General features: G+C 55.4%; 1 protein-coding gene across 2 annotated transcripts; it reads right to left on the reverse strand.

Moving 5' to 3' along the window:
* Positions 1-2,219: 2,219 nt before the first annotated feature.
* SP7 (Sp7 transcription factor) lies at positions 2,220-8,394 on the reverse strand. 2 transcript variants are annotated; one of them, XM_047866754.1, is made up of 2 exons: positions 8,297-8,394; positions 2,220-3,494 (listed from the first exon to the last, which is right to left on the reverse strand). In XM_047866754.1, exons 1-2 carry the CDS (start codon positions 8,315-8,317, stop codon positions 2,220-2,222), a joined length of 1,296 nt encoding a protein of 431 aa, XP_047722710.1. In that variant the 5' UTR covers positions 8,318-8,394. The 2 variants fall into 2 exon arrangements, with proteins under 2 accessions (XP_047722710.1, XP_047722711.1); XM_047866755.1 differs by lacking the exon at positions 8,297-8,394 and adding an exon at positions 6,698-6,739.
* Positions 8,395-19,861: the final 11,467 nt, after the last annotated feature.

A 19,861-nucleotide genomic window follows, 5' to 3' on the forward strand; every position in this document is an offset into this window, starting at 1 on the left:
CGGTGCGCCCCCTCAGCCCAGCGGGGGAGCCCGGGGGCGGGGGCCGCACAAAGCCCTATTGTGGCTCCGGGCTGGCCGCCACAGAGTGGCTTTTGTTCGTCCGCTAACTCGGCGGCGGGCACGGCTGATTGCAGGCCCGGGGCAGGGGGCGGTTACGTGCCAGGCCGGGGCCGCCCGCCGGGACCGGTTCGGGGCGGCGCAGTAGTCAGCGCGGCGATCGCGGGGCCGGCGCGCCAGCCGGCTCCCTGCCCTGGCCGGAGTCCGGAGGTAGAAGCAGGAAAGAGCCGGGGAGGAAACCTCCCCGCCTTCCCGACTCGACACGGAGAGCTCTGGGCGCTCGAATACTGACCTCCGCCCGAGGGCCTGGCCGACGCGGGCGTTCTGCCGCGGGCACAGTGTGCCAACGGGCACGATAGGATGCCCGTGGGGAGTGCCCAGTTTGCCAAGGAAAAATCCTGTGGTTCACTCTTCTTCCTTCCTCTTTTTCTTTTCTCACCAGGACAAAAGTTAAAATCGAATTTTTTATTAAATAATAATAATAATTAAAAAAAAAAAAAGACTCCATGAGGGCATGATCCTTTCCCTTCCCCAATATTACCCTCTCCCCAAGCTCCAGAGGCTTTAACCCTTTAACTTGGGGCCTTGAGGAAGCAGGAGACAGAAAAGGAGGATCCAAAGTCACAGGAAAGGCATTCAAAGGCACGAAGCGGCTTTAAAAGTCACCAGAGGTGGAGTTGGGAGCATTGGAAGTCCCAGGTTGAGGGCCCTGTGGACGCAACCCCAAATCTGCTTGGGGACCTCTGTCCTCCTAGCTCTATAAATTCTTTCTCATGGCTTTTAGGCACCAGCCTAGTAGTGCCTTGTACAGAATAGGCACTCAATAAATACTTGATTTACTTGAATCTGATCCCAAAGAAAGCCTTCCCCACCTATTCTTTAGGAGAGGCACATCCAAACCATTGTGCTCCTCCTGTTAGGTGGGCTTCCACAAAAAAGCGTGTCCAGGATGGCAGCTGCAAGCTCTCCATAACCATGGCAACAAGGGATTAGCCTGCCGGGGTCATGGTGTCAGGGGAGGGGCAGTGGAAGAACCTGCTCTGGGGTCAAGGAAGCTGGGGTACATTCCAGTCCTCCCCTCCATAGGGCTTGAGGTTTCACAGCTTCTGGCTGGGGCTGGGAATACTAGGGATCCCTAATTGAGAGACACCCCCCCCCATCAACTCTTTAACAGAGATCTAGCTAACCAACCCTATTAGCAGAGATTCCATTAAAAGAGAAACCCCATTAACTGAGACCCTGATGATAGAAATTCTATTAACAAGATCTCCACTAACACTTTTTCTAAACAGAGATACATTTAGCTAAAATTTCCATAGCAGAAATGGACCTCCTTCCCTCCCCAGCTCACTCTACCTGACCTGTCATCATAACTTAGATAAATAGAATTATTATTATTAGTATTCATTTCTCTTGGAACATAGGGGTTAAATATACAGGCCTGGGGGCAGCCTCCCTGACCCTGGGGTCACCCCATCTCTGGGATCAGATCCCCACTGGTCTGCCCCACTTTTGGCACCCTGCTCCCTGCCAGGTCACTAACCCCAATCCCCCTAACTCTGGTCCCTAATAAAGAGGCCACCAGGGGGCAATAAATTATCATCATCATCATCATCATCATCATGTGTTTGTAAAAAAAAAAAACCAAAAACCAAAAAACAAACAAACAAAAAAGAACGCTCTGGAGCATGGAAAGCTAGTGGAATAAGAAATTGGGAAGACTGGAGCCTGGAAGCTAAGTGATAGTGGGAAATTAGCCTGGGAAGCTGATCTTGACAAAGGATGTTTGTTAAGGAGTTAGTGAGATGGAGAAATAAAGCGTTGAGAGCCCAGATGGAAGGAAAATGAGATGATGCTGTGAGAGCAGAGGAGAGGGAAGCCGTGAGCAGGAGCGAGGGAAGAACTTAGGAAGCCAGAGTGCAGAAATCAGGCACGAGGTGAGGGCCTGAGATGAGAGTTTGCACTACAGGCTCGAGGCATAGGGAGGGGTGAGCTGAGGAGGCATGCTGGGAGACCCCCAGGCCCAGAATGGCCAGGGGGGAGCCGGCAAGAGCCCCAAGGGCAGCATGCAAGGGGCAAAAGGGGGTGAGGGGCAAGCAGTGGTCCACGAAGCCAGAAGAGGCTGGCGAGGCAGCCCTGGGGCTGGAGACCCTCCACCCAGCTCAGATCTCCAGCAGGTTGCTCTGCTCTGGGCTGCCTTCAGGGGCTTTCTCTGGGGGGGCCGGCGAAGCCGAAGGTCGGGGCGTCTGACTGGCCTCCTCTTCCCCCGCACTGCGGCCCTCCCCCAGTTCCTTGGGGCCGCTGGGAGGGGGCCCTGGGCCGGGCTCGCCGTGGGTACGCTGGTGCTTGCTCAGGTGGTCGCTTCGGGTAAAGCGCTTGGAGCAGAGCAGGCAGGTGAACTTCTTCTCCCGGGTGTGGGTGCGCACGTGGCGCTCCAGCTCGTCCGAACGGGTGAACCTCTTGCCGCAGAAGAGCCAGTTGCAGACGAAGGGCCTCTCGCCCGTGTGCCAGCGCAAGTGGGCCTTCAGGTGTGAGGCCTTGCCGTACACCTTGCCACAACCGGGGATGTGGCAGCTGTGGATGGGCTTCTTCCGCAGCCCAGCTGCCGCTGCCCCCAGGCGCTCTAGCTCCTGGCAGTTGGGGCAGTCGCAGGAGGAGCGCCCCGTTCCGCTGCCTCCGTATCCGCCACTGCCCCCTGTGCCTGCGCCCCGAGGGGGTTTGGCCCCACTGCTCCCCTCCAGCTGCCCGCTGTTGCTCACTGCCTTGGGTTTATAGACATCTTGGGGCAAGACGTGCTGGGGCCCTGGTTGCAGGAGGTGGGGAGCTGGGTAGGGAGCTGGATTAAGGGGGGCAAAGTCGGATGGGTAGGTGGGCAGCTGGGGGTTCAGTGGAGGCTGAGCAGGGCCTGTGGGCAGTGTCCCTTGCAGCCCATCACCCTGACCCTGCCCACCACCTAGCCAATTGCCCCCAGGATGCATGTCCCACCAAGGAGTAGGAGCGTTGCCTGGGCCCGGTGAGATGCCTGCGTGGATGCCTGCCTTGTACCAGGAGCCGTAGGGGTGTGCCATGTCCAGAGAGGTGTAGACACTGGGCAGGCAGTCAGAAGAGCTGTGGCCCTTGGGAACTAGCAGCCCAGGGTCCTGGGTGCCCGTGGGCCCAGGGAATGAGTGGGAAAAGGGAGGGTAGTCATTGGCATAGCCCGAGGTGGGTGCCGGAGGACTGCCTGCAGGTGAGAGGAGCCCATTGGTGCTTGAAAAGGGGGCTGGGTAGGCATCCCCCATGGTTTTGGGGGCTGAAAGGTCACTGCCCACAGAGTATGGCTTCTTTGCGCCTGCTTTGCCCAGTGTCGTTGAGTCCCGCAGAGGGCTGGTGCCACCAAATTTGCTGCACGCCGCCGTCAGCATGGCCAGGGGACTGGAGCCATAGTGAGCTTCCTCCTGTGGACAGAGGGAAGCACTGCTTAGGGAGAGACGAGAAAGTGTAGAAGGAAGAGCAAAACCCTGGGGTGAGGCCCGGAGGCTTGGAGAGCAGAACCAAGGGGGTTCCAGGAAGAGTTCAAGAGGATGGGAGGTGGAGGGGCCAGCCAAGAACCCTGGGCCCCAGGGCAGAGCCCAGATGGTTTCACGGAAGGAGAGGGAGGTCCAGACTGCAGCCTAACAACCCGACCCAGGCCAAGCTCACGGTGGAGTTCCTGGGGGGTGCCAGGGACTCAGAGGAACAGGAGACACTTCTTAAATAGCAACGAGAAGAGCCTGGGATGGACGCCGCACCTGGGTGAGGTGAGAATTAGGGGTCCTGCCCCTGGAAGTGGGTTCAGAGTAGAGGTCATGGTCCGAGACTTGGAGAGGAAAGATAAGTCTCAAAGAGACACATGGGGAGAAAGAGAAGTATTAGGGGACTGCAGTCACCGCCCCCCCCCACTCCAGGTTTTCTCAGCTTTACCCCCATATCCCACTTCCTGTCTCTGCTTCAGCTCTTGACGAAGGCAGCGAGTGCCCCGGTCTCCCTGAGGCCACAGCCTCATGTAAGGAATAAGGAATCTCTTGGCAGGGACTCTGGAGCTGGGGAGCAAGAGGAAGCGACGCGGAGACACTGGGACATTGAGAGGGAACAGGGCTGCCGCCAAGCCAGGACTGTGGCTGAGGCAAGAATGTCTTTCAAGCGGGCAGTGGGCACCCTCCTGCTTTGTGGAGCCAGCTGGTACCCCTTTGGGAAGGCTGGAGGAGCCCAAAGTCCTCACACTCCTCTGGGGCTGGGAATTGGGATGGCTAAGATACTGGCTCATGGCCATGCCCCTCCATGTCCAGTGTCCCCTAACATGTAGCCCTCATGTAGCTGATCTCTCGACACCCTTCCAGCCCCGTGAGTGAAGGAAGATATATAGATGTGAGGCACGGGGCTCTTTTCCAAGCACAAGACGCCCTTAATACCCATCATGCTACTGCTACCTGGCCAAACCACCCTGAGATTCCCATCCCTCGGGAACTCGTGGTACCCCTCCCTGGGTCAACCTCAGGACACCCCAGGAGGAGAAGATCCCCTCCAGAATCTCTGACTGGTACAGACATCCATACTGAGAACCCCACCCAAAAAGATGCCCTCAAAAGCTGGCCCTGTACAGTTCCCCGACTGGGGCCCTCAAAAGCTGATGTACCCGGTGCTTTCCCAGGAAAGCTAAAAAAGAACCCAAGCATCTAAGACCTGCCCGGTCCCTCCGAGCATGCGGTTTGTGTGTGTGACACCAATCCTACAGGTAGGTCTGGGGTTTTAAGGTTGCAGTGAGGGGTGTGTGCAGTCATCACCCCTGTGCTGCTCCCCAAGTGCAAACCTGAGGCCCCCGCCCTGCCCAGTTACCTCTCTCTGAAGTCCTGTTGACCCCACGGACTCCTCCCAAATTTGAGCCACCAAAACCTTCCTCAAATCTGGCTACGGGAAAAGCCCTCGGTCCTCCCCAGCCAAAGTTTCCCTGGAGTCTTCCAAGCAGAGGGTAGGCTGAGGCAGGGAAGCCGGCGCAGGAGTCAAATCCTAGCAGAACGAAGAGGGAAAAACATGCAGTGCCAAGGGGAGAGGCAGAGACCCAGAGCCGAGAGGAGCAAAGGACCCTGCACAGGGTGAGGCACAGACATAAAAGCCACCAGGGGTGGGGGAAGGGGAGGCAGAGGGGAAAACTGGCATCAAGGGGCAGAAATGGGCAGAAACCCAAAAGAGCAGGAAGGTGAAAAGACAAAGGGCAGGGAGAGAGAGGAAAAGGAGAATAAACAAATTGGTGATGGAGAGAGACTGGGCTTGGAAGGCAGGAAGGCGGAGGAAAACAGAGGGAAAGAAAGGAGGAAGAAAAAATAAAGTGGAAGGGGGAGGAGGAGGAGGAGGAGGAGGACAGATCTCCTACCTAAGAGAAAACCACCATGATGCTGGGCCCCAGAAAACCCCCAGACCAGGCCACTCCTCCCTCCTTCTCCCCCTGACCGCTTCTCCCCCTCGGCCCAGCCCGGCTCCGTTGGTTTCCCTGCGGTCGGTTTATTTTTAAAAACGCCGACGCCGTCCCCCCCGCCCGGCCCTCACACTGTGGCCACAGGGGCCTCAGCCAAGCCCAGGGACCCCACCCAGCTGGGGAGAAGGAAGGAGGGGTGAAAGAAGGCTAGCAGCCCCAGGCCAACAGGAGACCCCAGCCCTGGAGTGGTGGCCCTCAGGGCCCCTGAGGGCAGAGAAGGGGGAGCAAGGCACCAGACCCACTCGGAAGGTTCTGGAGGCCAAGAGCCGGGCACCTGGCTAGGTTCATCAGAGCCTCAGTTTCCCTTCTGTGGCTGCTTGCGTGCTCCTGAGGGGGTCCTACATATGCACCCCCATACCTGATCAAATGTATCACCTTCCTGGGCACCCAGGGGTCCCACCTTCCGGTTGTTTTTCTTCCGACCTCTGCCCCCCCACCTTCCGCTAAAACAATAAAAGCAGGCTTCAAGTACTGAAAAGGAGTCTCCAGAGAAAGAACAAGGAGCTGTCCCAGCTCTCTCACTCCTACATGCAGCCAGGGAAGGGGGCCCCCTTTTTCCGGGGAGCTCACAGTGCCGGGCTGACCTCTTGCTGAAGCTCACGCTACATCTGAGGACCAGCTGGCCATCCTCTCTGGGCACACACGGTCCTGGGTTCCAGTTCTCCATTTCAGCCACCGCCATGTTGTCTGGGTCTCCCCACTTGCAATTCTCCCTGCCCACCTGGCCCGCACCCCCATTCCTCCCTCTGGCCTCTTCCCCTGCAGTTCATTCAGCCCAGGTGATCCTTTCATCGGACAGCAGCCGTTTCCCTCTCTGAACCTCCAAGTTCTTCCCACCACCAGAGAGCCCACCTATACCAGGCAGGGGGCTTCCTGGGTGGGGGAAGGGGACAACTGAGGGCCCCAGTGCCCCAAGAGTAGGAGAAACAGACAGAAGGACTGGAGTGCCTTTGTGTTGGGGGCATCTCCAGCTCACGAGGAGTGAGGGACATGAAAAGCCCAGAAGTGTTACCCCGATCCTGTGTCTTTCCAACAGGCCTCTGGGCCAGCCCCTCCCCCCAGGCACCAGTGCCACGCTGGCAACCTGGCGTGGTGCCCACGCCCACTGACACTGCCCCTGCCCTGGATGGACCCAGGATCCCCACACACCTTGGTCCCGGAACTTCCTCAAGACCAACCGCAGTGTTTCAATGACGGCTCGATATAGAGTCCAGTGGGAAAATGGCAGGGTCAGCGATCTGCCCTCGTTGCAACAGGAAGTAGAGCACAACACCTGGGGACCCCGACTGGATACGGAGCAGGAGCAGTGACGAGAGACATCGTGTCCACACCACTGGCTTGCATGCCATTCCCTCAAACTCAGTCACAAACTCACCATTCCCGGTCTTACACACACACACACACACACACACGATTCTTCACTTGGACGACCAGATGCTCAGATGGCCCAGCTGATACACATACACACACACCTGTGCTCGCACGGAGCCAGCCATGCATATGCAGGCACGCTGGTTTCCATCCGAGCACTTCCGCCCAGGCCAGTGAACACAGGTGTTAAAAAAGATTTTCGCTCGGGTCTCACACACATCTCTCCCGGAGGCTGAATGAATCCGCTTCCTGGTCAGCCCATCACCCCTGGGACCTGAGCTAGGGCACTGAGAGCAGAAATGGGGGCTTCTGAGGGGCCTGTGAATATGGAAAGTTCAAGGCTACTGAAGGTGGCTGACCTGAAGGGTGGGCTGTCGGCCCCAAACTCCTGTGGAGGGACCCAGAAAACAGGACAGAGATGATGACAGAGAAACAGAGTCAGAGACCCAGAAGCCAGGAGAACTCAGGACATTCTCAGTGGCTTTGAGTGGCTATGAGTCCTTCCTTTCCAACTATGCACCTGGAGTCTCCTCCTGCCCCCGCTGGTAGAGTCCGTGATTTCTCAAGACCCCCAAACCTGACCTCCATGGTACCCTAGCGCCCTCCAACCCCAGTGCCAAAGGCAAGGGATGCCGGGGTCCCAGCCTGTAGGGGAAGTGGCCCAGTCCGCCCTGGAGCCTCCCACTCCCAAAATAGAGCTGAGTTTGTCTTTGGCTGAAAGCTAAATATTTGTGAGCCGGGCAGGCGGCCTCAGACCCTGGCCCTCCTCCTTGCTTCCCTCTCAGGCCTGGGCCCAGTTCCTCTGGTCAGCCCCCCCACATGCACAGGGCTGCCCTTCTCCCTTCTCTCATAATTCACCTCTTCCCCTACACAGCCCGGCCCCGAGGCCCAGCCCCTGCCCACCTACAAACCAGACAAGCTGTGGCCCAGGCTCAGGCCAGGAGCTCCCGGATATGGGACCCCCAAGGCACTAATACCAAGTGTAGTGCCTGGTGCCCACCGCACCAGCCCTCTCACTCTCTCCCCCTGTCTGTGAGAGCTGACTCATCTCCTACCCCTCCTCTTCCTCCTTTCTCCATCCCTGTCCACTCCTCGGGGTTGGCGTGTGCTGTGGACCTCAGAGGTCCATGCCTTCTTCTGACCTGGCCCCTCTCATCTTCCTTTGACAGCTCTCTGACCCCTGGCCCCTCTCTCTCCAGCCCTTCCTCCGGCCCTCTGCTCCCCCCTCTGAGCCCTGTCCTCTCTCCTCATCAGAGGGACCCTGGAAGTGACAAGCACCACAGCCACTGTCTGTGTGAGTTGGGAGGCAGGGGGCGGGGAAGGATTAGGACCATTAGGACCGTTGCTGGTGTCCTGGGGGGAGGAGGGGGCAGTTACCTCAAGCAGGGAGGACGCCATCCTGAGGCTGGGGAACGGGTCCCAAGGAGCTAGGCAGATGGAGAGAGCCAGCCGAGCCGGAGAGAGAGGGAGAGGGAGAGGGAGGGAGAATGGGAGAATGGGAGAGAAGAGATCTAAAGTTAGAAGGGACTGGGGGGTGGGGGGTGGGGGGGGCTGCTCTCTGTCTGTAGGGATCCACCCTCTAATTACAGCTTTCCCAGCGGAGAAGGCTCCAGATCCAATGAGCAGGGCGAGAGAGGGAGGCAGAGGGTCCAAATTTCCTGCTCCATTTGCTGAGCTCCCCAAAGAAGGGATCTGGGCGGGAGAGGACAAACAGGGCTCCAGGGAAGGGGTGGAAGCAGGAGGAGGGTAGGACCCTGGGCAAGTTGTCAAGTGTCTGTCCTGGGTTGGGGGGGGAGTTGCTGAAGGGGAAGGGTGGAAGGGACGGTGGGCCCAGGTGTCCCACACCCTGCCCCCAGCAATCCCATAGACCTCCGCGGGAACCCCTCCCAGGGCTGCCCAGTGTCATGTACCTGGGGGGCTCTGGGGCTGGGTGTCCTGGGTGTCTCCTCCTTGGAGGTCTGGCAGTGGGAGTGCAGGCAAGGGGTGGTCTGAGGGCCCCAGGAGGGCTCCGCTCCTCTCCCAGGCCAGCTCCACTCCTGCTCCCACTCGGGCTGCGATCCTACAATCCTACTCTGACTCCAGAGTCCTGGCTGCTGCTGCTGCCGCCGCTTCTGCTGCCGCCGCTCCTACTGCTGCTGAGGCCGCCGCGCCGCTGAGGGAAGGAACAGGAGGGAAAAGGAACAAACCCCAAACCACTAATTAGAGATCCAGGGGGGGGATGGGGGATTGGGGACGACACTCACACAGAGAGACTGGAACACATTGACATACGCACTCACGGACAAACACAGGATGATACATGCACACGTCCGCACACACAGCACTGCCCACACGGCCACAGCCGCTGTCATGAATGAACACAGGCACACTCACACTCAGATGAGCCCAGGAACATGGCTGGAGGTGCACACACCACACATACACCCGAGCTGACCACAGAGATGCTTGCGTCCCCCGTCACCCACCTCTAGATCAGGAGAACAGTGTGTGTGCGAGCGTGTTGTGAGAGACAGGAGGGGGGCCGTGCTCTGGGTGGAGGCTTCAGCTGCCCAAACTTTTAGGGTCACTGAGGCAGGTTCCAGAGCAAGGCCTGGAGGAAGGGGTGGAAAGTGGGAGGAAGGCTTGGCACAGGCTCAGGGGTTCCCCAATCTTCTTCCCAATGCCTCAGTTTCACTCCTAAGAAAGTACCACCTAGGCCTACCTCATTTTGTGGGGCAGAACCTGGATCTTCCGATTCTAAGAAAATTTCAGGTGGGAAGGAGTGAGGGTGGAGGTAGAAGTTCATTGGATCAACTCATCTGTGCTCGAACCTTGCCCCTTTGGATTGACTCCCAAAAAGATAAGCCCTAGCCTTCATCATTCCTTGCCAGTTACCATCCCTAAGCTCCTCTTGGCCACATGTCAAATCTCTATGCTTTGCTGGATAGTTCTTCTGAGTGATCATGCTCTCCTGGGAGGGAGCTCCCAGTTCTCTGTCTCACTGCCATGCATCAGTTCCCTCTGAAGCAGGCAGACTTGAAGTTAGAGCTTCGGCAGGACTTCCCAACTATGACTTCTCATCACAAAGGGAAGAAAAGAAGGAAGGTGGACTAGGTTGGGTGAGGGAAACCCAAAAAGTCTTAATAATTGAAACCTGGGTCCTAAGGTAAGTTTATGAGAGAGAAGGGACTGGGCAGCCAATCGGTAGCATCTCTCCCACAGCGGGGTCCATGTCCATCAGTGAAAAGGACCCCCCCCAACTCCCCAACCCAGTTCTCTCACTTTCTCCCCTGAGTGCCCACTGCCTAGCTTCTTTTGTGCCCACTGAGGAAAAGGTGGGGAAGAGGGAGAAGCAGACTGGAGGTTCAGGGAGGGTTAAGTGCAGTTTAATTAGCAGGCAGAATCAAAATTCAGGACCAGGACCAGGCATTTGGATTCCAGCCCCATGATGTGAATTACCCTAAGCAACCCTGGGGGCTCAGCATTTGGAGAAAGGGTTTAGGGAAACAGAGTGTCTGGCAGACAAAAGAGAAAGAAACAAGAAAACAAAGAAGAAAGAGAAAGAAAGAGAGGGAGGAAGGAAGGAAGGAAAGAAGGAAGGAAGGAAGGAAGGAAGGAAGGAAGAGCGAGTGAGCAGAAAGACCTAGAGATACACAAAACAAATAAAACAATCCAAGAGAATCAGAAGAGACTCTGTGGGACATAAAAGAGAAAGAGACAAGAGGGAAACAGAAGGCCAGGTGCTTGGCTTTAAAAAAAACAGAGAACAGAAAAAAAGAAAAAGGAAAAGAAACAGGCCCAGAGGAACAAAGATAGAGACAATGGCTTGGAAGGACAGGACAGAAAAAATAGCTGGAGGCATGGCCAGGTCTGGAGGAGGCAGAGGGTTAAGCGGCCAGGCAGGTGGGGGGCGGGGAGGGAGTATAAATAGCGCATAATTGTGTCCGATGATTACACATGGGCCACCCCACCCGTCTGCCCAAGAGGAAGTGCCCGTGGTGGGGTGTCCCCTTGACCTCCCAGTCTCCCCCTGGTGGGGGCATCCGAGGCTGAGGTGCCAGATGGACTTCTGGGGCCCCCCACTCAGAAACTGGGAATAAGAAGGGGAAGCTTTGGAGAAATTACTGCACAGCCAGTAGAAAAGCCTGAGACTAGTTAGATCAGGCAGGCAACTGAGGCAGAGGAGAAAAGTGTAGACTCCAGAACCGAGAAGAGCCGTGGCAGGTGAGAGAAGAGGTTGGGTCTCAGCCTACATTGGGGAAGAAAGGAAAGGACTGAACAAGGAAGGATGAATAGAGATGCGGGGTTGGGGAGAGGAGATGGGGGCAGAGGTCAACCTTCTCCACTTCCCTTGGGGGCTTTATCCCTAATTGTACCTGGGGAGGGACTGGAGTGCTAGGGAAGGAAAAGGAAGGAGCAAGTTTCCCAGAAATATGTCAGCCAGGGTCCCTGATGCATCACCCCCAATAGGATAGCGCCTGGACACAGAGCCCCCTCCCAAAGGCCGGTGCCAAAGCCAGGTAGAGGGGTTGCCTGAAGCCCCAGCTGCCTCCCTTGGGACCCTGGGTTCTGACTTTTTCCACACTCATTTAAAAGATAGTCCTACTGCCCAGCCGAGGCCCTGGTATTCCTGGGTCCAGACCCCTAACCCCCTTCCCAGTGCCCCCAGGGGGTAGGGGCAGCGACTGGGAGCCCTGACCAAGGACCTGCCTCCACCCTTGCAGGCCTCCCTCAGCCCAGCCTCCCAGGGGGTGGGGCAGCCCAGGCAGAGGCGCCATGTGGCAGGGGCGGGTAGAGGCTGCGGCTCTGGTCCTTCCAGTATAAACCCCCTAGGCATCTGGTTTCTATCCACCACCCCCCACCACCCTGGGGGCCCCTCAGCCTCCGCCCATGGCCACCCAGATGCTGAGCTCTGAGATGGACGCCCCTGAAGGAAGGGGTGGGATGGTGCCTTTCTGATCTCTCAACCCCAGGACTGGGCTGAACCACAGGACCGCTCCCTTCCCTCCCTCCCCTGGAAGAATCAGGGTGGGATTTCTAGGTTAGAGGGGTTGAATCCGGAACCTGCCTCAGTTCTCTCTAATGGTTTGGGATCTTTTGGAAAGACTGGGGGGTGGGATGGGGTGAGGTGGAGAGAGAGTGAAAACTAGGCAGAGTGGAAGACTGCTTATCCCCCTACTCCTTAAGGAAGCTGCCTCCTTCCACACCCACTGCCCGCTGCTCACCCTCCTAGACCGGGCTCCCTCTGACAGCCGTAAGCCAAAGGGACTCCTAACCCTTTCCTGTTGTTGTTATAGAAGGTTTGGCTACCCTAGAATCACCCATGAACAGCTAACAGAGCCCCTGGAATACATCCACATACCCTCATACCTAATGAGTGACACACTTTTAGATACACGCTCACACACATGCTGAGTTATGAACATATACTGACCCTTGAACAATGCAAGGGTTGGAGGTGCCAACCCCCTCACAGTCGAAAACCAGCATATAACTTTTGATTCCCCCAAACTTAACTACCGATAGCCTACTGTGGAACCAGAAGACTTCCCCATAACATAAAGTCAGTCAACACAGATTTTGTATGTTATATGTATTATAGACTTGTACGTATTCTTACAATAAAGTAAGCTAGAGTAAAGAAAATGTTATTAAGAAAGTCATAAGGAGGGGCGCCTGGGTGGCTCAGTCGGTTGAGCATCCGACTTCGGCTCAGGTCATGATCTCGCAGTCCATGAGTTCGAGCCCCGCGTCGGGCTCTGTGCTGACCGCTCAGAGCCTGGAGCCTGTTTCAGATTCTGTGTCTCCCTCTCTCTCTGCCCCTCCCCTACTCATGCTCGGCCTCTCTTTCTGTCAAAAATAAATACTAGAAAAAATTTAAAAAAAAAAAGAAAGTTATAAGGAAGAGAAAACATACTTTTGTACTGGACTGTAAGAAAAATGGGTGTATAAATGGACCCACACACAGTGCAAACCCATGTTGCTCAAGGGTCCACTGACTACTCCATAGGCACCCACACTGATACACACCTATATATCTAGCTTCATATAGATGATGTTTGTACAAGACACCTACCCTAACCCCCAATCACGAGAATGCGCACACCAGCGTACATACATAGGGACAGACTCACAGTCACCTAGAACACCTTCCCAACTGGGGACTCCCACCCACTCCCATCAGTACACACATTTACATATATGGCAGGTGTCATACACATACACACAGGCCCATCACCACAGCTGTACAGCTCTAAAGGTCCCTGAAGTCTCCTTGGGGGGATTTAGGAACCCCTCTTCCCGGAGGAATCTGAGAATAAGGGTGATGAGGAGGGCGCTGCCAGTCCTATAAACTGCTGCCTGCAGCTCCTACTAGTGTAGCCACCTCTAGTGAACCTTTTGGGGAACCAGAGCTCCTTGACTCCCCATATCCTCCAGAGATGAGAGACGGAGATGCCCCAGCGAACTCCCTGGCCCTGGGGAACCCCGGCATCCCCACCCCCACCTAGACCCCTCCCCCCCCTGCTCTGCGGGCCCGCTGACTCATCTCTCCCTCTGTGGAGCTCCCCAACCACAGGGGCCTGGAAGAGAAGCTTGGAAAGTTGCGCTCATGTCCCGGGCCCCTGGTCTGGCCGCTACCCCCACCCCCATGCACCCAGGCCCAGCCCTTGTCTCCAGGAGAGACACCAGTGACAGAGAACACAGAGGGGATGGGAAAGAAAAAGAAACCTAGAGACAGGAAAACAGGAAGATGAACGGAGAGAAACAGGGGAAAACAGAGATGGTGGGGCTAGAGATAAAAGGCCCTGAGGGACAGCTGCTAATCTGTTGGGTCCTCCAAAAACAATGGAGCTAGTGACCAGGAAAACTTGCTCCTTGGGTTGAGGGACAATCCACTCAGGACTTCTGGATGTGAGCACGTACCTGTGGTTTGATGGAGAATTCTGAGCCTAGGCTCAGGGCCCTTGGGTAAAAGGATCCAATTCTGGGAGGCAAAGCTGAGAACACAGGGCAAAAGGGAAGCTTTTAAGAAGCCAGAAACCTCTGTATAGGAGAGCTTGGAAATGGGGCTCCTCTCACCAGCCCATAGGTATCCACACTTACATGCTATATGTATAGCCCAACTCCCTCACTCTCTGCTGGGTCTCCCCATTCCTTCTTCCGGCATCAGGGCTGCAAGGCAGGACTCCTGGTGCTGGCCCTTGCTCCCCTCTGCTCTGAGCCTTGGCTTCTTTAGTGGACATTGGAGTCCTGAGATAATATAGTAATTCCAGGAGAGGCTGATCAGAATCAGAAAGAGAAGTCCTGGGGCACCTGTCTGGCTCAGTTGGAAGAGCATGCAACTCTTGATCTCAGGGTCATGAGTTCAAGCCCCATGTTGGGGGTAGAGATTAAATAAATAAAACTAAAAAAATTTTTTTTTAATTTTTTTTCAACGTTTTTTTAAATTTATTTTTGGGACAGAGAGAGACAGAGCATGAATGGGGGAGGGGCAGAGAGAGAGGGAGACACAGAATCGGAAACAGGCTCCAGGCTCTGAGCCATCAGCCCAGAGCCCGATGCGGGGCTCGAACTCACGGACCGCGAGATCGTGACCTGGCTGAAGTCGGACGCTTAACCGACTGCGCCACCCAGGCGCCCCAAAAAATTTTTTAAATAAAGAGAAGTGCTATGAAAAGGGAAGGAGCAAGGATGGCAGGGGACAAAAGGAAAACGGAGGAAAAGACTGAGGTCTGACCCTGGAATAAGGGAACCTGCCGTGGGTGTCTCGCATGGGTCAGCACTGGATTAAGACTCTATTCATGCCCAGGAAGTGCCTCTTTGTAAAAATATATGCCCTGGAGTCGGATATATGAAATATATTAGTGTTTTTATTATTTTTAAAAAAATTTTTAACATTTATTCATTTTTGAGAGACAGGGTGTGAGTCAGGGAGGGGCAAAGAGAGAGGGAGACACAGAATCCCAAGCAGGCTCCAGGCTCTAAGCTGTCAGCACAGAGCCCAATGCGGGGCTCGAACTCATGAACCACGAGATCATGACCTGAGCTGAAGTTGGATGCTCAACCGACTGAGCCACCCAGGCTCCCCTGTATTAGTGTCTTTAAACAAGATAACGTGGAATGATGGGGCCCTGATCCCATTTTCTATCCTTAGGAGTGAACAACCCAAGGAAATGGTTCTTCAAAACCCTAGACACACATTTCCCTCACTATCTCTGACCTGCTCCACTTCTTCTTGGAAGCACAGTTTTTGTTTTTGAGATGTAGACTGGACCGGGGGAATATTCTTTCATGCAATAAATGTTCAATGAGCACCTAGCACAGCGACCTAGACTCAGGCGTGCAACCTGAACAACAGTCCTAGCCCTTTGCCTCACAAACCAGCAACTAACATAAAGAGTAGGAAGTATCTGGAGAGAGAAATTACTAGATGTTACTGAAGACAAGAGTGAAGCTAATCCTATGTTTGGGGAATCAAGGAAGGCTTCCTGAAAGAAGCAATGACTAGGTAAAGAAAATGAAGAGTAAATAGTTAGCCAGGTGAAGAGAGGAAAAGCATTTACAGGCAAGGGGGAGAGTGTATGCAAAGGTCCAGAGGTGTGAGAGATTAACAACAGGTTTTTTTTTTTTAATGTTTATTTATTTTTGAGAGAGAGAGACAGAGTGCAAGTGGGGGAGGGGCAGAGAGAGAGGGAGACACCATCTGAAGCAGGCTGCAGGCTCTGAGCCCTCAGCACAGAGCCCAATGCCACCCGAACCCACAAACCATGAGATCATGACCTGATCTAAAGTCGCAGGTTAACCCACTGAGCCACCCAGGCGCCCCAACACTTTCGAAATGCTCAACGTTGAGTGTGACTGAGCACAGAGTAGAGGCTGATGTAGAAGTTCTAACCAACTGTGCAAGGGCTCTGAACCTGGTCCTAAGGGCAACATACGGGAATATTCATATATTAGAAAGATAGTCCCCGCAGCAGAGAGTAGATTGGAATAGGGGCTTAGAGCCAGGAAGTTCTGGGTAAGTCAGCCATTTACTATGGTGTAAGCTTGGCCAGGCGATATAACCTTTGATGCCTTAGATTCTTCTACTTCAGAATGGGGAAACATAATACAGCAACCTCCCAGGGTTGTTATAAGGATTAGGAATAATACATGTGGAACTCTTACCACAGTGTCTGGCACTTAGTAGTTGTTGCATAAATGGTGCTTATGAGTATTGTCAGAGTTTGAAGGAGGGCAAAATTAAGAGACACGGGGACCAGAGTGTGGCAGCAGTCCAGGTAAGAGGTGAGATGTGGCCTGTAGCAGCAGAGGGGATGCCTAGAAGTGAAGGGAAGGGTGGTGTGGAGGAGGCAGTGCAGGCAGGACTTAGTGCCTGACCGGATGTGAGAAGGGAGGTGGGGGGAGCAGTCAAGAGGGACTTCCCTTGACGTGTGTGTGTGTGTGTGTGTGTGCATACGCACACAGGACACGCAGGCATTTTACCTATTCAGTTCTGAGAACGGCCCTTGACAGCCACTGGATCTGGTCAACAGAAGGAAGGCACCATGCAGTGTCAGAGGACCAGGCTTCCAGTCTCGCAGAAGGACTCCCCTCCCCCCCACCCCCCACTCCCCGCCCCGTCCCCAACACAATGCCCTAATCCCTCCTTAACTATTTCCTTTCCCGTTTGACACCCATTCCTGCCTCTCCCCACCGACCCTCCCCTCCCCCTACGAAGGAACTCTCTAAATTCACAGTCAGCCTAGGCCACCCTTCTCCACCCTTCCTTTTTCCGGGGCCCGGGTTAATGCGATTCCTTGGGACTCAGCCATCACCACTACCACCTCCTTTCTACACACCCTCAATCGGGCGCCCCCCTTTGGATCTCAAAGCACTGCTCGACCCTTTGGGCGTGGAGGTTTGAGGCCCGGCGAGCGGTCCAGCGAAGGCGGGACTGGGGGCGGGGGGTCTCAGCCCCAGTTCCAGCTGCTTCGGGGATAGGTGTCCCCTCCTTCCCCACCAGACGGACGGATCGTGAGGTCTGGGGACGTGGGGAGAGGGCTCTCAAGTCTAAACCCGGCCGTCACCGGCCAGGCGTGCCTCAGTGTCCCCGCGCGGCCGGAGGCAGAGGGGCGGGCCGGTCGGGGGGCGGGGCGCGGGCGGGGTCGGCCGGGCCGGGCGCCCGGGCAGGAGGCAGCTGCATATCTGCGGTCCCAACCACAATTGCTGGGAGTCGCGTCCCGGAGACTGGCGGCGCTGACTCTGCCCGCTGCGGCCGCCGCGCCGATTAGAGCCCGAGAGGGAGCGCCAACCGGGGGGAGGGGGGTAGGCGGCGGCGGCGGCGGCGCTCCGAGTGCCCCTGTCCCCTCCGCCCCAGCCAGCGCCCCCAGCGGCCCCGCCCAATACTTTCTCTGCGGCCTGAACCCAGCATGGGAGTCCTGCCTCCCCAGCCCAGGCTGTCTCGAGACCTGGATCCCAGGCGTCCTCCTCTGGACCCTAAGTGCCTGAGGTTCCGACGGTACTAACGCGCCGTCGACCCTAGGCTGCCAGCCTCGGGTGCCGGTCTCCTCACCCCCATATCCCCGCAAAGAGGAGTCTGAATCTCGGGGCTCCCCGTTTCCTTATCCCCCGCTCCCCATAAGCACTCTCTAGGCAAAAGTAGTTCCCAGCGAAGAAGGGGTCCCACTCGAGAGGACAAGCATCCAGGGGCCAGAGCACCCCCTGCTGGCTGGCCCGAAGCCCCTGCCCCTCCCCCTCCAGCTGTGACCTCCAGCTGTGGTGGTTGGGAAGAGCTGGGCTCTTTGATCTAGGAGCGTGGCCACCCCCTCCAGGCGCCCCATTAACCTCCATTATCCCAATTAGGCAGCCCTCCCAGTCCTGGACCCAAGCTTCAAAGCCCCCTCAGAGGGGAGAAGAGGGGACTGAATCCTATGCCCCCCCCCCCCCCCCCCAGCTACACTACTTTCTGACAAGACCCAGGTGTCCTGATCCCCAGCTTGGATACATGCTAGCAGGGCCAGAAAAGGAACACAAGGGCCACCCAGATCCCAGTCCTCAAACTTCACCGGAAAGAGAACCAGATAAGAAAAGTAACCTTCTTTTGTTGGCTCTCAATTTTCCTGCATTAAATGATTTAGGTACCAGCCTCCAGGTTCCTGGGTGACCTGAGCTTCCCATCAACTTATCCTGCTTTATCCCATGGAAAGGGGAGCCAAGAGCCACCCCCCTCCCTTAATCCTATCTCGACACTCCCTTCCCCCTCCCGCTGGAACAATTTCCGCTGGGGGAGCCGGAGCAGGGCCCGCACAGTGGCCGCTTCCTGGAACATTTTCCTGCATCCGAAACCGCGACTCTCTCCCCAGGGACCGGCTGATCAAGGCCAGATGGGAGCAGGGGTGGGGGAGGAGGAGAGGGAGGCAGGCTCTCACTATCATCCCCTCCCAACACATGCGCACCACAGGGAGCCCCTGCCCTGACACACAAAGGCACACACCACATGCGACAGTCACATAGCCATGGGCATTCATGGTGACACTTCATGAACCACAGGGGCCAGGTGTTAGAGGACACACAAAGTCACATAAATACATTCAACAAACACCTAGATGACCTCTCTCTCTATGTATATACATATAGTCCCTTACCCCTCTAAAGTCTCCTTGGGCACTGGATTTTCCTTGCCAGCTAAGGAGAATTTAGGAATCCCAGAATACCAGAGGAGGTAGGACAGCAGGGAGACTTTAGCTAATAGAGGGTAAGGGGACAGACAGACACACCTAAGGCAGCCTGTGCCCTGCCAGACAACACCTACCATTCCATTCGACTTCTGGATGGTTCCTAGGCCTGACCCCTTTCTCCAGGATCCTGGGGACCAGGGTAGAGAAAATTTGTGATGCTCCCCCTTGGTGCTAGCCTCAGAGCACTTTCTAGTTGCTTCCAGATTCCTAGAGAAAAAGCATATGGTGTCCGTGGGTTCATTCATGGCAGTCAAAGGACAAAGAGGAGGCGAGAATATGCAGCTCCACGGAGCTCTGGGAACCTGGGACCTGTGGTCTCACTGGTGACCACCCACCCTCCACTGCTCCCCCAGATCCCTTATCTCTTAGAAGGGTGATTAAAAAGAAGAGTGTGGGTATTGTGCCTCCTGCTCAACCCATTCTTTTTTTGTTTGTTTGTTTAATGATTATCTATTTTTGAAGGAGAGAGAGACAGAGTGTGAGCAGGGGAGGGGCAGAGAGAGAGGGAGATACAGAATCCAAGACAGGCTCCAGCCTCTGAGCTGTCAGCACAGAGCCCCATGCGGGGTTCGAATTCTCAAACTGTGAGATCATGACCTGAGCCAAAGTTAGACAGACTAAGCCACCCAGGCACCCCCCTGCTCAGCCCATTCTTTGGCCTTATCCTCTTCTGCCCACTGCCTTTCCAGTATGGGGGCCTAATTCTTTTCTTTTTCTTTTCTTTTTTTTTTTCATCAGGGATCTAATTCTTACATCTGGCATATTTGTCTTTTGCTGGGAAGGGTACAGATTTCAGCATGGATACAATACAATACGGGACAGAGCACTGGAAAAGCTGAGGGTGGAATAGTTGGCTCTTTTCTGGAACATCTTACCGGTTTGGGAGAAATATTTGGTTATTTTTATTTTTATTTACTTACTTATTTTTAAGTAGGCTCCATGCCCAACGTGGGGCTCAAACTCATAATGACCCCTATACTTTTTTTTCAATATTTATTTTATGTTTGAGAGAGAGAGACCCAGACAGAGTGTGAAGTGAGAGTGGGGGAGGGGCAGAGAGAAAGAGAGACTCCGAATCTGAAGTAGGCTCCAGGCTCTAAGCTGTCCCCACAGTGTCCAATGAGGGCTCGAACCCATGAACTGTGAGATCATGACCTGAGTCCAAGCCAGATACTTAACTGAGCCACCCAGGTGCCCCATCAAACTCATGACCCCTAGATCAAGAGTCTCATGCTCTACCAAC

Source organism: Prionailurus viverrinus, chromosome B4, assembly GCF_022837055.1.
Source record: "Prionailurus viverrinus isolate Anna chromosome B4, UM_Priviv_1.0, whole genome shotgun sequence".
In the NCBI taxonomy this organism is placed as follows: Eukaryota; Metazoa; Chordata; class Mammalia; order Carnivora; family Felidae; genus Prionailurus; species Prionailurus viverrinus.

Excerpts from the sequence above, each read along its gene's own strand:
- SP7 (XM_047866754.1), bottom strand. The coding sequence starts at position 8,317 with ATGGCGTCCTCCCTGCTTGAG. Across the intron at positions 3,495-8,296 it reads TGGCGTCCTCCCTGCTTGAG|GAGGAAGCTCACTATGGCTC; the intron begins GTAACTGCCCCC and ends CTCTGTCCACAG.